General features: G+C 38.3%; 1 protein-coding gene across 2 annotated transcripts; it reads right to left on the bottom strand.

Annotated features, from left to right (window-relative positions):
- Positions 1-2,512: 2,512 nt before the first annotated feature.
- Positions 2,513-19,078, bottom strand: NUP35 (nucleoporin 35). Of its 2 annotated transcripts, XR_013958223.1 has the most exons (10): positions 18,939-19,078; positions 18,132-18,302; positions 15,939-16,066; positions 14,321-14,381; positions 13,606-13,747; positions 13,158-13,227; positions 12,939-13,067; positions 11,302-11,469; positions 10,652-10,918; positions 2,513-5,147 (listed from the first exon to the last, which is right to left on the bottom strand). XR_013958223.1 is itself a non-coding variant. In XM_080632047.1 (9 exons), exons 1-9 carry the CDS (start codon positions 18,955-18,957, stop codon positions 10,841-10,843), a joined length of 966 nt encoding a protein of 321 aa, XP_080488173.1. In that variant the 5' UTR covers positions 18,958-19,078; the 3' UTR covers positions 7,211-10,840. The 2 variants fall into 2 exon arrangements, 1 of the variants encoding a protein (XP_080488173.1); XM_080632047.1 differs by lacking the exon at positions 2,513-5,147 and having other exon boundaries at positions 7,211-10,918.
- Positions 19,079-19,107: the final 29 nt, after the last annotated feature.

A 19,107-nucleotide genomic window follows, 5' to 3' on the forward strand; every position in this document is an offset into this window, starting at 1 on the left:
TTTTTTAAGCACAATGTGAATTTCAGTTTGATTCCATTTTTTCTCTCTGCTAAGGGATACAGGTAGGTCCTGTAGTCCAAAAATCAATCTAATATCACCGCTATTAATAGAACCTAAATCTTGAAGTCAATACAGCAATTTTAGAGTACAGTGAATTAGATTTTTGAAGCCACTATGACAGACAAATTGACACTCTTTCCTCCCTCATATTTCTAGTGGATAGAAGCAAGATTAATGTGTCTGTCCAGAAAATCCCAGGGAGAAAAATGTGCAACTGCAGGCACTCAGTTGGTAAGACTACCCCCAACTGCACTGGTCACTCAAGCCCTAGCGTCCTTTTTACATTTCACAAAGTTCTCTCACCCTGGGAATTTTCTGGAGATCTTCGCTCAAAACCAAGTTGCCAGTAGAGACCACATGAAGTCTAGCAAAGATCTTTGCTGCAGACACTACTTTTGAGGTAATGGGTCTAAATGGAAACAGGGGAAGTTCAGGTTAGATGTAAGGAAGAAGCTCTTCCCTGTGAGGGTGCTGAGGCGCTGGCACAGGGTGCCCAGAGAAGCTGTGGCTGCCCCATCCCTGGCAGTGCTCAAGGCCAGGTTGGACACAGGGGCTTGGAGCAAGCTGCTCCAGTGGAAGGGGTCCCTGCCTGTGGCAGGGGTTGGAACTGGATGAGCTTTAAGGTCCTTTCCAACCCAAACCACTCTGTGACTCTACAATTATAATTAGACACATTTGGATCAATACCTGATAAAGTCTCTTGCACTGTTTCAAAGCACCAGGACACCAGCCTATTATATTTTGCAATCATCTCTACCAACTTCCAAACCCATGTGGCCTCTTTAGAGGTCAAGGCCTGCAAAGCTCCTGATACACATGCATACTTTGCCTTTGAGGCTATACAGAAGATAAGTTTTTTCCTACTGCCAAAATGCTGACTTTAAGCTTACACTCCTTATCCTTGGGAAGAAAATATATATAGTGATTTATACACATTATTAAAAACTGAGGAAAAACGAATGGAAATTTTGATGTATTACCTCTATTTGTCACTGAAATCTCAATCCACCAAAACATTCCTACCAAACTTATGTTTTCAGAACATTACTAAATCTTTTATGCAAATATTGGGATATGTATCAATTTTGTCAGGTAACATGGGCATTTAAGTCTTAATCTGATAGTCTGTTAGGAGGGAAAAAGTAAGCTTTCTTTCCCCTCACTTACAGAAGCTGTATTATGCACTTAATATTTCAGACACAGGAGTATTTTTCCCCTCCTTTGTGTAACACAAGATTTCTTTGTTCTCTTATTGAGAGATTTCTATTGTTTCTGCATGAGAGTAGGACTTAACCTTGATGTACCTAATATCTGCTACTGCTCTGGGACATACTAACCCCCCTTTGATGTCACTATTCTCTTCTTTGCTATTATTCCACAAAAAACAGCTGCACTGCAGTGACACTTGTGTACAGCTCTCAATTTTGAGCTGGTAAGAGATGTTACAGCATTTTAAGATGACAAGGTAAAAAAGTAGCACAAGAGCGTTATTTCTGCTCCTCTCAACAATCTTGGCTCTTTGCAGATACAGAGCAAGTACAAAACCTGGGGGGAGAGCAGGACCTTCCATATCTGTTTATGCAGCAAAAGAGAAGATGCACTAATACAGCCTTAACCACAGGTTTCTAGCAGAAGCTACCCAGCACTGAGTTCTCTCAAAAAAGGAAATTACTAGTTTCATAGCAACATAGTAGAAAGTGAAGAACTCTTTCTTTTACATGTTATCTGGCCTCCATAAGTTCTGCTGCTCCAGATCTACCACACAACTCTGGAATCAGTCATTTAATCTTCCAGTTTATCCATTTCCATTTGGATAAAATGAAGACCCCATTTTCCATCAATCTCACATTTCCAGTTGTGCAGGGCAGTACCTACCTTCTTCCAAAGTGCATATATAGTGCTTACAAAAGGCATTATGACAAGAATGGGAGTTTAAAAATCAGTACAATCCTGGGTTCTAGACAAAATTCTCCTGCAAGAGCAAGATGCTTTCCACATAATAGAGAAACTCTGGAAACATACACTTCTGTGGTAACCTAAAGCTTCGAGGCCATCATCTTTTACGATTCGCTATTCCAATACTTTCTCTTCCCACATGGTAACGATCATGTGGCTTTTTGCCTACCTGGAATGTTGGCAGTTAAGACATATAAAAAGAATGTACTGGTTTATCATATGAATCGCCAGGTATTGGTGTCTCTTTATATTGATGAAGGCTTTTCCCACTGTGCCAAGGTCAATCTGGGATATAATGAGAACAGCTGTGATCAGTGACTCTGAACACTGACACAGCACAAAAGGAAAAGGCTTTACAAGCCCATTGAAGTACCCTTAAGAAAGGGATAAATGCAACGCAACAGTGTGCTACATTTTTCACTCCAGAACATTTATTTGTATTCCACAGAAAGCAAAAGTATTCCTTTTGAACTTCAGCATGAAATAAATTGGGAAGGAAACTGTTAGACAAAAATAATGGATAGGATAGAAAACTGATCAATAGAATCATAATCAGCCATTCATAATAACAGCATGCAAGTTAATAAATGTTCTTTTATTTTGCAACTAGCTGAAGGAAAATATGTTCCTATTTAATCCCAATATACGTGGAACTCTAGATCCTGTCTAAGCAAGCACTCTGACCTCATATGCCTGATCAGGTTGCTGTTTGAATTTGCTGCAGTAACCCGTAGTAATTTATATTCCTTTGAAAATGGCTAGGTTCATATTCTCCTTGTATTACTAAACACAAAGTCTGTAACACCAGCTCTAACAGTGCTGGGCTAGAGTTGGGAAGTTAAAAAAAAAGGCAAAGCAACAAAACACCAACCAACCAACAAAAGCCCAACCAACTCCCTCACCCCCCCAAGCATTTCATGTAAATGTTAAGACAGTTTCAGAAGTAGTTCTGAAAACTTGAGGCCTCTTCCATTAGCCTGTGAACTTCACAGAAGTTTACCCTGCTTACCCTGAATTTTCTTTTATGTCACTAGTACGTTTGTTTCTATGAAGTTACTAAACTAGTAAAATACTTAAATATATCCAAAATTCTTTTAACATGCTGCCAAATTCACCAACTAGTTAAGTCCTGTCATTACACAGCTGGAGATTTCAACTTTAAGATGCCCACTAACTTTAGGAGACAAAAGTTTGAGAAAACATTATTATATAAAACATAACAACACTTCAGAAAAAATATAATAAGACTTCAGAAAATAACAATTAGATTTATAGTTGAAGTAAAATGATTTTTAGGCTCTTAGGGGCTTCTGAGAATGATTACAATACACTCTGTAACTGAAATTTCAAATGCAGTTAACAGGAAATGATCAGTTAACAGGTCAATGATCAGTTCTACCCAAAAATCAAAGTCTCTATAGACTACTTGGAATAAGTTTTGGGGTTTGGGTTTATTTTTAAGAATAACAGTTTTCTACTCCTATTGACTGACTTGTGTGGTAGTGTTCCTCAGGTTTTTAATACTGTATCTTCAATAACTCATTCCTGCCATCAGACTGCATCTTCAGGTTTTTCTGCCCTTCATGCATTACAAAAAATATCATGTAAATTGCATCCATAAATTATTGCACAAGTTCACAACAATATAGCATTTAAATAGAGAGGAAAATCTCATCATCTTATGGGGATCATCATTCATGTTCAGTAACAATATTTGACCTGAAGCCAACAAAGCAACTGCCAGATGTTATTTACACTGGTAGCTCAAATTTCAGTGGGCTAAAGTACTGATGCAGCAATACTGCTGCAAGGAAACTTGTAGAGCTTCAGTATATGTTTGTCTTTAGGAGAGAAATAGTGGGGTTTATGTCTAAAGAACAGGTACCACAGTCCCCTTTCTTTTAGTTCTCCAACAACATTGGCACAGCTTTCAGTGGAACCAGCCTCTTCCAATTCACAATGGAGAATTCTTGAGAAAGATGAAAAAAATCTAACAGAACCTAGCACAGAAATTGTGGAATCAAATCCCTACACAGATTTTTTTTTCCAGCTCAAAGAGTTCACACAAACTGTATGTGTGGTGGTTCCAAATCCATCCTACAGGGACTCAAATGTCAGCAATTCCAGATGGTTGGAGGATACTCACCAAACCGCTTCCAGCTATTAAAAAGAAATCCTTCATCCAGCAAATAAAGACCTAGCACAGAATGCCAATCAAAATCATGCTAGGTGAAGAAAACACTATTTTTTTTCACTACAGGCATTTACAGCATTGACCGTATTTCATGCACTTCCCACTTAACACAGTTCAGAGGTGGTAGATTTTTCAGAAACAAAGGTGGCAATTTTTATCATGCACTTTCATTGTACCGAATAAGGTCAGAGGAAAAATACTGAGAAAACGCTCCTAAACCATTTCTTACTCTCTTCATGCTGTGATAGGTTTGAAAGCAAAGGACAAATCTACTTAACCTCGTTTTTGTTCATGCAGGGTGTTAGAGTTCAGAGATGAGATAAGTGCACTGTTGTTATAGTTGTATGTCAAAGTTACATTTAAGTCAGTTTTAAAGTTTTCAAATGCATCTGCAATGGCAGAACATATCAGAGCATAAGCTTCCAATATCTGGTGCACTTTACAGTATCCAGTGATAAAACATTTGTACAGTAGAAAAGTTTCCCAATCACTTTTTCAGACAATTCTTCATGCCTTACAAATTTTGTTACCCATTTTTGAATAAATTACAATGCTTGACCTAGTCTGTCACATTACGTATTCAGCTGACGACACCCCCAGTATCTGGCATACACAAATAACATTTCTCAAGGTTCCTATAGAGTCAGATGCCACAAAGTCTTCTTGAAATGAAGAAGCCATGCAGCTGTTCCTGCATCAGATTTTGATATGCTATTACAGAGCTTTAATTCATCCAAATAAACTTCTTTTCATCTCCTGGGGCCCAGAATGCCAGCTGCCGTAACTGTACCGTGACTAGTAAAAAGTTTAACACGTACTAATGTCATTCTTGTAGTGTCAGGACTTGGACTCTATGATCCTTAGAGGTCCCTTCCAGTGAGATATTCTATGATTTTATACCTTTCAGGATCTTTTCCAGTGGCAACTCCATCCACAGCTTGGAAAAAGCACAAAACAAAAGTGAAACACATTTCAGAACTCAACTAGTAAAATGCTCAGGGAGGACTAAATGGTTAAAGCTGAAAAGACAATCATTACCATCACCTACTCCATTAAAGTAGTAATTTTGCAGTTAATCATTGTATATTACAAGGATAGTTGTCTCTAACAAAATAATTAAAAGTGCATTTTAAACAATTATGCAAGTGTCTGTGAACAACATCAAATTAATTGTTAGAAAGATGCTTTAAGCCTTTATAGTCAAGATGTACATTCATCCTACCCCCCTCCTACAATGTACCTGGAGTGAAAGCTGTTAGAAACTTGTCATTCTAAAGAGCCCCCACATTCACTAGAAACTGGAAAGCTGGCAAGCCCAAGTAAGTGCAGAGGAATAACAATGTCACTCTTCTCCAATTTATCATTAGCAAGAACAAAACCTATACTATGCAAGTTCTGTTGTTAACTCAGTCATCTGAAAAAGATAAAATAATACTAGTCTGTTTTCCAGCCTGTGTATAAGGTTGACCTCTACACAAATCTTACTTTATGACCTTCAATCAGCAAATGAACATTCTCGTATGTTCACAAGCACAATTCAATTACAAAGAATGAGAAACTGTGGCACCTAAAAATCAATAGCCCATTATAGTATCCTATGATAGGTAATTTAATCTATTGAATTATGATACTACATGCTATCATATAGCATGTTTGGAAAATACTGCAGGCGTTCGTCCTATTTCACTGAAGTCAGCAGCATGATCTTATCCACCAATGCAATCCTACACAGCAAACACATTTAAAAGGAGAGCTAAGAGCACTCAGTGAGAAAGCCCAGTAAGTCAAACTACTTGCCAGCTGAGAAAGCATTTTGTGCAAGTAAAGTTTTATAACTTCATGGAAGCAAGATCTGACTTCTGCTGCAGTCTGGACTGCTGAGCAGGAGGCTGGAAACTGACACTAGCTGAATTTTATAGTGCTTTGTCATGACAGCGGCTGCTGCAACCATGATTCCTTCAAACCAGCTACATACTTAGTTGCCAGGAGAACAAAGGAGTTTTGGCAAAAAACCAACTGCCAGTTAAGCAAGCAAACTGGCACTCAAAACCTGGGTTTAAAACTAAAACAAAAAAACCTCGGTTACAACTAAGATTTTCAGCTACTCTGATAATCAGTTTGGACTATCTTGAGGCTTGCTCTAGTGGGAGGTGTCTCTGCCCACTGCAGGAGGTTGAAACTAGATGAGCTTTAAGGTCCCTTACAACCCATTCTGTGATTCTACGAAATAGTCTATTAATAACTACTGGATAAACCACACTACAGAACTAACATTTCCAAGATCTCCAGAGATATTGTCAGGTTATCCCTACTTCATGTATTCAAGGTTATCTTGTTAACACCAGCAGGCTGAAATATCCTTGAAAAGTTAAGAGTATTTTTTGGAACTTAATTCTGCTTCAAGGGACAGATTCCTACAGGATACACAGGGTTCCAAAGGCAGTGGAACAAGATGCTGACTACATAATTTGACATACAAAACAAAGTAAAAAATAATTGAAAACCCCTGGTTTTCATACTGAAGATTCAGTTCATCCCTACAATGACAGATACGCTCATAAACTGATTTCTGCAGTAAACTATACCAAAATCTGATGCGATAAACAATTGAGCAAAATAAAACAATGACTGTTCAGAGCAATTCCTTACTTTCATGCTGTTTCTAATCAGAAGATTCTCCAACTAAACATACAAAAGGACTCTAATGAACAAAAACCAGCACTTCATTAGAGAAATCAGAGTTCTGAGGTCACTTTAACTGCATCTGCTTATATCAGAAAAACTCTTTACAATGAAAGTTCACCTGCAGAACTGAAAACCTTGAAGAATCAAGATATCCACTATACAGGACATAAGAATTTACAGCTTCTCAGACACTCATGATTTCAGTACAAGTTTTACTTGCAGAAAATTGGAAAATATTACTCTGTTGATAGCATAGCTTATATACATTGCACAAAAAGACTTGAGTCAAATGATTCCTTATTAGGAGGCTAAAAATGTTTTACAAAGTTTTTAATTACACATTTATTTTTCAAGGCATCTTCAACTGAACTCTAATTTATAAACTCTAACAGAAGTTTGACAGTCATTACTGCTTGCACTTTGGTACTTGCCAAGAGACGCACCACATTAACAGAACACCTTTTATTCTTGTCCAAACAATTAAAAAAAGGCCTTACCACATAGACATAAAGTTGCTGGAGGACTGATGTTACAAGAAATGTAGAATATTTATTCTAGAGCCTTCTCACCTGCAGTCTGAATTGCAGTAAACCAACCCCTGATTTCAAGTTGTGTGTAAGCAAGTTTGTTTTCTCTCACTCAACAACCAAACAGCTTTAAGCAGTACATTTTTGCAGGCTCAGTGGTCTAGTCACCTACAGTCAAACTAAAGAAAATTGATGCAAGTCTTGTTTTTTTAACCCATGTACTCAGACAATCAGAAAAGGCAATTGAGTTCATCCAAAATGGATATTGTGGTATTATCTGCTAAAATATCACTTGATCGATTTCCCCATCTCAAGATGATACTTTAAACAAGTATAAGAACTATAATTGAAGGAATATTAAGAATTCTGCATTACTCCCAATTCAGATATTTAGTAAACTCATCTTCATCTTTTCTTCTTTTATTACAAGAACACTTCAACTAGGAGACATTTGCGCACTGCTTTTTTCTCACTGTTCATGAACTTCTTGAAGTATAATTAAGTTACTATATTCCATTCAGTATCAGTTAAACCTCCCACTAAAAATCTGAAGAACTGCCACACGGTGGAGGTAGATACCTACAACTTGCAATGAGAAGCACACCATGACACACTAACATTCAATCTTTGCCTTATGTCAGTGTACATGAATTACCCAAATAAATATAATTTTGAAAATTACTAGAAAGCTAAATTGAGGATAGGTGGGAGGGAAAAATGAGGACAAAAATATTCCCCATCTCCAAGTTTAAAAGTCTCAAAAAAAAAACCAAACCCAACAACAAACCCTATTAAAATTGTAGTGGAATTACCATTGAAACAATAAAACAAGTCCTTCTCAAATTTAAAATTGTGCATACCAAGTGAATTAGATCCCTGAGTAAAATGCTTGTGATTAAGACAACAGCAAAAAAAGTATTTGTGTTTTAACTAAAGCTATAATCCTATGAAAAATGTTGTCCACAGTCTTACAAGAAACCCCATACATCTGAAACCACAACAGTTTCATGAGTTCATTACTTCACTAGCTGAAGTCCTCAACTTTGGTTTTAATGTAGATCACATCTAGTTACAGCTAGAGGGGAATCCTTCCTTATTGCAAAGCAACAGGTACATAGTTAACCATTAGGAAGAACTGGATTTTTAAACGCAATGCTAACTAACAACAGTAGCTAGCCTTGAAAAGGTTTAGCTGAACAGCTTCCAAGTGTTTCAGAGATTCTTCACATATCCTCCTCAATATCCTCTGTCCTTTCACACATGGCCCCTGTACGTTCATATAATAACAGGTTGTTATAAATCACAGGAATACATTGCAACAAAGCTGGGCAGTGGTTTGTGCAGTGTGGGACTGTAATATTCTCATACTTTGTAAACTCAAACCATCAATACCAGGGTTTAACTAGTGCTCAGCACTAAGACAAGATACGAAGTCCTAACAGCAGTCTTTACCAGCAGAAGCCATATGAAGATAATTGCTTAATGATACTACCCAGAAGTAAAGTTTTATTTGTTCTAAACTTTCTTCTCCTTCTACTACCTCCAGAGCAAAATAAATATTCATTACTCTCGAGTGCTTCTACTCTACAGGAAGCTGCAATGACCTATTAGTAAAATCATTCCTAAAGCTAAAAGAAACAAGAGACCAAAGTAAACATTGGAAAAAACCCACAACTTAGCACAGTTGTGGTACGTACTGGTAAAACAGGTCAGCTAAACTACTAACTTGGCTCCAATTCCTTCCTTATGTAGTTAGCTTCAGACTTGCATGATCCAACTTCAATCAATCTTCATCACTGAATTAAATCCAACACACATCATTACAAGTCTGAAGCACACCAGAAGTGTATTTTGCAAAGCAACTAAGCAAAAAAAATTTAGCTGAACTACTTATTTTCTTTCTGAAGTCTTCTGCATGAGAAATATTTTTCACCAAGAAAAAGCCAAATGTATTCTGAGAAAAGACATTCAGGTATTCATTAGGTCTGGGTAGTTCCCTTTGATCAAAAGCAAATGGATGAGTAGCAAGCAGTATTTCAATAGCATCGGTCAGCAAATACAGTAAAACACATCTCAAGTCTCTGAATCTGCCTGTACATAGGTTACTTCTAAAGCATACAATTAAGCCAACTGCCCTGATGCAGCAACCTGACTTCTAAGTGCTTCAGGGATTTTTCTCAGGACCATCTCTAGCCTAATTCTGTAAACTGGATGTTCATTAGCACGTGAGGACATTAGGTATGCTCCTGGAGTAATCTCTCACTTTCATCACAGTAGTGCAGTTGAGGAACCTTGAGAGAACCATGGTTTGCTTCACACTGCAGTGATATGACTACTACTGAATTCACCTGACCAACATACCACTGACCCCAACTAAAATGCCGATGTTGACCCACACTAACACAGTCACAAAAAAAGTAATAGCTGCATGTAGTTTCCCAAGTATTGGAGAAAAAATTGCTCTCTTACCAGATCACAAAGAAACCTTTATCTCAAAGGGTATGAGCTTCAGACAAGACCTTGGAGAAAATTTCTTAGAAGTCTTGAAATGAAAGTAGCTCTTGTCACTGACATGTTGAATCTTTCTATTCACCTATTTCAATATGTCAATGTTTTCTGTCTTAACTTGTAACAAACTGTAGCATTCTAAGTACACACTGCTATAAAATACACATGAAGGTGACATTTAAATATCAGCTAGTTTTAACACCGGTTGGTATTACTTCAGGAAAAATCAGCAGCGTCTGCTGTGCTGATAACACTTTAACATTAGGCAGCTTCATACTTAAGAGTACGGTGAATAGTTTTCCTAATAGAATTCATACTAGTTTAAAAAACAACCTAAGAAAAACTTAACTTTATTCAGCTTTATTAATAAAACAGAGTGAAAAGGTTGCTATGACATTTAGAACATTATGCCAGAGATAATTATAAACCAGCAATGAATCCAAATAAAAATATTTAAATCACATGTACTAAGAACAGTCCCTGTCCCTGGGAGCCAGTTGTGCACAGTGTTCATCCTGTAAGTAGCCCATTGTCTTTCCAGAAAGAAAACCCCAACAAAATTACAGGTGTCAGTAAACAGAGCTGCCATTTTAACATTTCCAACTTCCTGGGAAGTTATTTACAGAAAGTAATCACAGAGGAGAAGTCAGTGCTGACATTTGTTTCTAAAATCATGCAATCAAAGCACAGATGGGAAAAAAGCACTTATATTTACACTTACTTGGTGTTTAAAACCATGTGTACATTGCCATCATTTAAAGTGCAAGCTACATGTCTGCTGAATCAACTGAAGGCATATCAGGTGAGACGTATGTTAAGATACTGCCACCAACAGTTATACAACTAACCATGGATGCCAGTAGCATATTTGAAACCCTGACCAACTTAGTGTGTTACTTCCTCTTGTTTATTACCAGCCGAACACATATTCCATTGCTTTAGATACAATACTTTCATCTTTCCTAGGAGTTTGTCTGTCAGAAACCACCTAGAAGACAGGGGGGGAAAAACGAAGAGAGAAAGAGGGGGTGGGGAAAAACAAACAAACAAACAAACAAAATCAGTCAACATATAGTTAATTCTTTTTATACTATCCTACTACCCAGGTTGGTTTTTTTTCTTTTCCCAAGTGCTTCTCTATTTTGACAAAATACGTTCGAAAGATTTTCAAAACCAGCACTTAAGCACTGGAAAACTGACCAGTCATTAATGTATAGAGTTTTATTATTTTAGAGACTGAACAGACTGAGTTTGTACTTGAACCACATCTTTAAGGAAATGACAGGAGAAGGCTAAGGTCACGTGTGTACAGCCTCATACAACTAAGAGGAGATAGCACAAAACCACATGCTTCCATTTCCCTTAAAATACCTGATAGTCACTAGTGGAAGCTTTATATGCTGTTGCAAGAGGTCTCATTGTAGAAATCCTTGTAGTATTATTTGCAAGTTGTACCGGTGTGCCGACAGATTTTGTAGGTGAAGTGAAAACTGAAGATGTTGAGGATATAGAGCTTCTTTCAAAGTTTTCCATCACACTCTTAAAAGAGAGGGATAACTTAATATAAACAAATACTAAAAAAAAAAAACCCCACAAAAAAACCCCACCAAAAACGCCCCACACTATTTCATGTTCATTATCTAGAGTTATCTATTCTGTCAAATTGTTTGACAGAATACGTTCACATCTCAAACCAAGCAAAACCACAGGTAAATTGCCTGTCAGTACAGAGCACACAAGTATACACCACCACTAAGCATTTTCCTTGCTGCAATCGTTTATATGTTGGATTATGCCATTGCAAAGTAGTGAAAGTTTGTAATCTGTTCACTTCCTGTACTAAATGTCAGTCAAGTTTGAAAGAGTTTAGAGAAAATAAATTGCAAGACTTGCAACAAACTTCAAGTAGTAACATTTTTCAGGCCCAGTTTAACTAAGTAACATAACACCATCTTTCTAAATACTCCCAAAATATTTCATCTGATGCACACAGGACAGTCTCCAAGCCTTTACCAACTTACAGTTTTTTGTTCAGATTCAACTCGCCAACAACTGTCACCCAGTCCCCTTATCAACTGCTAGAAAAGGAGTCAAAATGCTTCATTTTGTAAACTTATGTTTAGAAAAGAATGCATGTAGAATGAGAGAGGCAGCAAGCAACTTCATGGGAACCAAAAGTTCCATAAGAACCCAGAGAAAACAAGGTGGGAAATGACAACCAGCCTGAGGAGACCCTATTCACTACATTTTGACTCAGTGGAGTACAGCATTCAGCCTAAAGACAGCAGAAATTCAGAAGTACATCTGGTAGGAGACAGCTATTAAAAATATAGCATAGGACACCATATAATCTGAGAACTATAAATGACTGTCACTTGCTTAAGATCATGTACATTATCCAATATAAAGTGCTTGCAAGAATTAACAGTCAGGGCATTATTAGAACTAATAACTCATGATAAAATTAGACTGACACACAGACATGTCTACCCCAACCACTACTTGCAAAAAAAGGACATTTTTTGTGGGGGCAGGTGGGAGAACAGGATCAGAACTGTCTTGCTAACAAAGTTTCAGTCTGATGTACTAAGATAAACTGAAAAGCCAGAATCAGATAGTCACATAAAAGCAGAGGGACAGTTAGGAGCAATAACAATCTTAATCTGCCATCACCTATCTATTGCAGCCCCTAAATGATATAAATTCCAGTCTGGAAAACTCTCTCAATTGTCTCCTATGTTACATTTTCACTTCATCTCTTCTACAACAATATAATAATGAGCACTGTAATTAAGGAACACAGAGATTTAGAATAATGATTCTTCTCAGCAGCAAATCTTGCCAAATACTTCAGAAAAACCTCATGTAAGGTATAACAGAGTATACCCATATAAAACTGAAATACCTATTTTTGCAGTTCAAAAATTAAAAAAGGCCAGGAAAAAAACCAAAGAGGAAGTCCAAAAGGAGAGTGCTTTATTTTTAAATACAGGCAGATGTTAACTTACTTTATCTATACACGGCTTGACCCCAATCATGATAGATTCACCAAAAATTCTTCCATCTTTGCTTAAGGCTTTCCGGGCTTGAAGCTTAGACTGGTATCGAATATGCATCCAGTTTCCTGTGTTGGACATCTGCATGAGATTAAGTGAAAATTGTCAAATTTAGCTTTTTAAAGAATGAGCCAGAATGGTTTCAGAAATAAGTCCCAAACTAAGACATACCACGTGCTTTAATATGTTTCCATACTGAGCAAACTGTAGAAGAATATATGAAGCTGATGCTTGAGGAAATCTGAAAGACAAAAAATAGTCAAAACCCAATAGTTAAAGAATTCTGGTTCTAAACTGTAACCTTATGAAGGGTTTTAGAAATCCAAAAAAGACCAGTGTTAATGCCATTTTAGAAGCAGTAACTTCAGGAATATCATCTTCCAGGAATTTTCACTTCACCACACACCTCAACAGTAGAATGGTGCCTTTCTAACTTGAAAAAACTAACCTGTAGTTTAAGTTAGAGTGCTTCACTAAAACATATGCATTTGCTGGCTTTAACCACAGCTGTATTCCATGCAGAACCTAGGAATGCCAGACAACAGCAACATCCCTGTACTTTCCATATGTTATAAAGACTTCACTCATGTTTTTTCTAACACTTTAGAAATCAACTTACCCAAACACAGTTACCCATGTGTCATCAAGTTGATCTTCTGAAGTCAGGGAATCACCCTGAGTGTAAAAAGGATCTAGCTGAGCAGGAGATAGAGTAGTCTTCCTAGGCTGCCCAATACTTGCAGGACTGAACACACTTGAAGCTGTTACATTGAAATGGTATTAACAAATTATTTTTGCAAGACAGATAGACTCAAGAGACTACAGTGAAGGAATAAATTTAGCATCAAGCACTTTTCTTGTATACGAAAGAGTTTGGTGGAGATAAATTGCAGACAGACAAACAGTAAGTCAGCCAAACTTCACATCTGCAGGCATGCTAGTCAGTTTTATGACCAGCACCATAGCTTTTCCTTGACCTCTGAACACTAGCAACTTAATACATAAGCCAAATAGGAACAAACCAGCACAATTAAGCTTACAAGAAGCCACAGTTTCATGTACAAGGAAGGAAATCTTACGAAGACGGAAGACAACCCATCAATTTCAGCTGCTTCACTCAAGTACAACCACCTCTAGGCTCAGTCCAACGACAAATTTAGAATAAGGAATAAAATGACTGAAACTTAGTCACATGCATATTCCTTTTGAAAAGTTAATAAATATGCAGCTCCTTCACAAATTAGCAAGGAGTTGATGTCCTAGAACAGTGATGATTTTTGTGTATGAAGGAAAGCATTACAACAGTAGATGGTACATCGTGACAGGACATCTACCTGTTCCAGGAGTTGATGGCATAGCTCCAACCAATGGGCTCTGTGTTAGAGAAAAGCCAGCCTGTATTAAAATACATAAAGTAACAAATCATTCTTACAGGTACACGTATCAGATCAGAAAAGACCATTTTCAGGTAACTTAAGCATCAGGCAAGAATATGAACTTTTTGCTTTAAGTTAGGAGTAACTTTTAAGGTAAGAACAGCCATTTACATGTATATTTAATACAAGATTATTAAGTTATTGATGAAAAGTTACTTGACAACGTTTTTACATCCTAGCTTAAATAGGCTTAAATGCAAGTATGTGAGACAGCATGGGAGTGTAAACCAAACTACAGAAGGGAAGCACCACAAGCAAAAGGATTCAGGGTCTGTCTGTAACATTTATTACCTCACAAGAAAGAGCTATGGTATACAAGAAGAAAGCTTGTTTAGGCTTAGGGCAAGCTTTAGGAACTGAAAAATCCATTACCTAACACCAACCACAAATACTTCATGAAACCAAGTAGCTTTAGGTATCAATACCTAGAAACTTGATAGTTTAATCTTTTCAAAATAGATATCTCATTATTGCAGTAATACAGCAATTCACACATTCACATGCATCCTGACGGAAAGCATGCCACTATCATTAGTTACCAGTGTCTGATTTTCAATTGCCTAAAGGACTTACAAATCATAGGAGTATATTTCCCACTTGTATTCCTCATCACTAGACTTACTTTCCCTCTCATCCACTTAGTGAGTGCACTGAAGGAAAGTATGCTTTCAGGTTTAGCTACTAGTGGTTATTTTGTTTTTAAGATAGGATTTCAATATTCAAAATACTTTCAGTGTATTTTTAGCCCGAATCATGGCATTTCCTAGATATAAGATCAAACTGGAGCACCTGTAGACATAGCAACAGGCATTCTGATAGCTGCTCTTTTTTTCCTTTTCAAGTATCCAGTCCTTTAAGACAGTAGTGCATCCTGTCCTTCACAGAGGACTTGAACTTTCAGAATAAACTTCTCAGAAGGCAACAGTCAATAAAAAGACTGCTCATTCAGTGAAAGGCCTCCTCCTTGCATCAAAAGAATCATATTCACTGAAAAAGAACCTACTAACAGTTGTTTGACTTCTCGGCTGAAGTAAGTTATTATTAGACTGACCTTTTAGAAATCTTACTGTTACAATTTCAAAATTAACCCCACCTCTCTACCCAAACTTTTATTAGATATTTTACTCAGCACAAAATTACTTCTATTTCAGTAAATGCCTCTATTGCCCAATAAACAAAAAGATAACACATATTTGGATCCTTCTGGTAATTAGCAGCCCAATAAATTTGTAAGAATGCAAAAAGCTGCAACAAGTCTGCATTTGCTATGTAGAAAACACAGCAGAGGCATGATTCGCATTTTCCATTAACAACAGGAGATAGCTTCACGACTGCAGTTCTCATTCAGACTGCACAGAACAGGCACACCAAACACCCAGACTAAGCAATTTCATGATTTGAAGACTCACCAGTCATTTTGCTACAGCAGTTTATACAACTGAGTTAAAGAATTCTCTGAAGCATTAAGATATGTCACATCTTCTGCTAAGAATAGGCCACTACTGAACCCACTTACTGTTCTTCTTGAGGTCAGAGGTGTTGATCCAAGTCCAGGACTAGATAATTCATCATATATACTTCTAACTGGTGGAGCACCACTTTTATCTTTATGCGTAGGTACCACTGGGTGTGGGGGAGATCCTCCTGCAGTCAAAAGAAACAAATTCAGAGCATGAGAAAACTTGTAATCTTACTCCACTGCTACTTGCTTTGAAACTTCAAAAGTAAGTTCAACTGAAAGCTGTTAGTTGTTTCACTGGGGGTTTGCAAAACTATCTGGCATACCAAATTGTTCAGGTTTGAATGTTCTACATAAGAACATCATGTTTGTGTCAAACTGCCTCCTTACTCAGTATCATCTAAAATTTTTATACCTCTTATTAACCCAGCACATTTATAGCAGTAGTAAATGCACTTGTTATTACTTACACGCACTTGCTATTTTTACAAAGCTCTGAGCATAGCTACATCTTCCTATTTCAAGGCGGGTTAGTAATCCATTTTAATTGTTTCAGAGACTAACTACTCCGTAGCAGAGAGGCAAAAGCAAGGTTTTTCAGACCTGAGACCTTCTACATGCTGAAGAACCATATCAAAACGCACACACACATTGCACATGCTGTCACATTCCCACTGTCCAAATCCCTCACCTTCCCATGTGATTTCATGTTAAATAAAAACGTAAGATCTTAAGAGCAGTGACAGGATGAAGTTAAACCAGCTCTCCCATTTTGTAAACTTAGGGACTTCCAATATAACAGAGAATTAAACTGACTGAAAGATCGTGACATACCTCTGAACTCCTTGTGTGGGTTCCCCCAGGAAAAAAAGAAGGGCAGAGGGAGAGGAAGTAGTCTGGCTTAAAAGTTTCCACTTGCAAAACATTTGAAATTAAACTTTTCCACAGTACTTCTCAATTCTAAATTCTGAGCTTCAAGACTCCCCTTGGATGTTTTAACACATCCAGAAACTGCTACAGCATATCATAAAGCACACACTCATCGAGGTTTTCAGTTTAAGTGACATACTTAATCACTCATTTTGGGAGACTTGTGTTAGTATCGTACTGGTTCTCCCTTTTCTAGAACTGATACTCTGAGGCTGTAATGAAGCCTTTCAAAAACAGGTGAAATTCACATGACTATTTTCAATTTCATAAATATTTACTTAAGAGGCTTGTGGAGGGGGGGAGGAGGAGGAAGTGGAGTGGAGCAAACAACAACAGGGGACAACAGGGGAAATTAACAAGAACAAAAAGCAGGAAACCAACACCACCAATCATAGAATAGTTCAGGCTGAAAAGGACCCAGAAAGATCAGCAAGTCCAATTCTGCTTGAAATTGAACGAAAATATCTAAATTATCTTGCAATACTTTAAACTTCAATTTCTCCTTTAAAATTACTAGCACACTAACACCACGAGATATATAGATTATACCAACTGATTCAATACAAAAGCCAAGATCACCCATCACATGAAATAAATCAGTGAAGCTGTTACCTATTGTCATGGTTTAAGCCCAGCTCAACCTAGGACACCTACTCACTCATAGTTCTCAGAGAAGAAAAAAAAAAAGACATGTAATTCCACAATTCAGAAACATGGATAAGAACTTTTTCTGTTTGGATCAGTTGGGTGGTTTGAAAGAGATAAGCATCTCCACCTAGGAAATGTCACTGCTCCAGCCCAATTACAGCAGACATCAAGATTGCAAATACAACCACTAGACAGTAATTAGTGAATAGTTTTAGCTTTTCTCCATCTGGTTTTTAGAAGTCTGACAACCTTACTGACTTGTTAGAATTCACTGCAAATAAATCTGCAGCTGGCACAAGGTGCATTTAGTTTGCCAGCAGACATCCCCCTTTTAACCTAAGAGAAAACACTGATGGTTGCATGTACAATCAACTTGTCAAGAGCTGTATAAACCGATTTCATATTAGGCGAGATACATATTGCCTGTAAAAGTAACTTTTCTTGATACCCAAAATGCCACGTTTAAAAAAGTTATTAAACTTAAGCCTACTTTGAAAAATTTTGCCAAACTCCACTGAATACACTTGAGTTTATCACTTTTTTAACGAGGTCATTGACAGCAAGTTATAAGCCTACAATAATTCAGGTCCACAACAGTCACATAGAGCAATAAGACAAACCAAATTTTACTTTCAGGACAGGACAATTTCTCAGGCATCAGCAAATTCTGACCTGTAAGTAGCGGAGACCTCATTTCCATCACGCCGGCTGAAGGGCCGGTTAAAGCGCGCGGCTGCGGAGTCACTGGCGCAGGTAAATCACCCATCAGGAATCCAGGAAGAAACTGAGCACTAGCTCCAGGTTTTGGAGATGTCGGGGAGCCGAGAGTCATCGGCTCAGCTCCTGTGTTAATGAAAACAAAGCTGAGAAGCATGGAAGGCGCCAAGTCACTTAGCCTTTTCCATTGCTTCAACAATGGTCTTATTAAAGAAATGTAAACCAATAAGCAGTAAATGACTAAGTTCTAAACATTCATTTTCCAAGCGAGCAAAGTTTATCACAATCCTACGCTGTTTCCAAATACAAAAACTCATACGGCGAGAGCTCTGTTCTTAAAATATGCTACTTTGGTTACGGCTGGATTTCTGGGCCTGAGAAAAATTGCGGGTTTGGCGTTGTTCAGGAGTGCTTTCAATGTGAAAGCAATGAGGGCACGGCCGGGTCCTACTCCGTCCCCGCCCGGCAAACGTGCTCCACACGGCACCGCGGCCCTGCCGCCACCCGGCACCGGCCGCATAGTTAAGCCACACGTCCCCTTTTCGCGTTCCCTTCGAGGAGGAAGAGCACCCTGGTCCCGAGCCCCATGACCCACTTCAGCCCGGCAGCGTCTGGCCCTCACCACCTCACCAGGCCGCAGGAGCGCAGGCAGCCCTGGCAGGAAGACACGGGCAACGGCTACCTGAGGCGCCTCGCGCCGCCCAACAGCCGAAGGCAGGGCACGGCAGCGGGAAGGTGGACCGGAGGGGCGGCCCCACTCACCTGCGGGCGGCGGCTCCATGGTGAAGGAAACCACCGTAGACCCGAAAGACGGGAAGAGAGTAGCGGCGGCTCCGCCAGGCGCTTTCAAACGCTACGGAACTTCCGCCCGCCGGCACTTCCGACCCGCCCCCCGCCATCTTGTGAGTGGCGCCGCGGGAGGGGAGGATTT

Source organism: Psittacula echo, assembly GCF_963264785.1.
Source record: "Psittacula echo genome assembly, chromosome: 20".
Classification (NCBI taxonomy): Eukaryota; Metazoa; Chordata; class Aves; order Psittaciformes; family Psittacidae; genus Psittacula; species Psittacula echo.

Bases quoted from the DNA above. Each gene is read 5' to 3' on its own strand.
- NUP35 (XM_080632047.1), bottom strand. The intron at 16,067-18,131 runs GTCAGAATTTGC...TTTTGACTGCAG, and splicing joins GAGGTCTCCGCTACTTACAG to GAGGATCTCCCCCACACCCA. The intron at 13,748-14,320 runs GTAGATGTCCTG...TCAATGTAACAG, and splicing joins GCCATCAACTCCTGGAACAG to CTTCAAGTGTGTTCAGTCCT.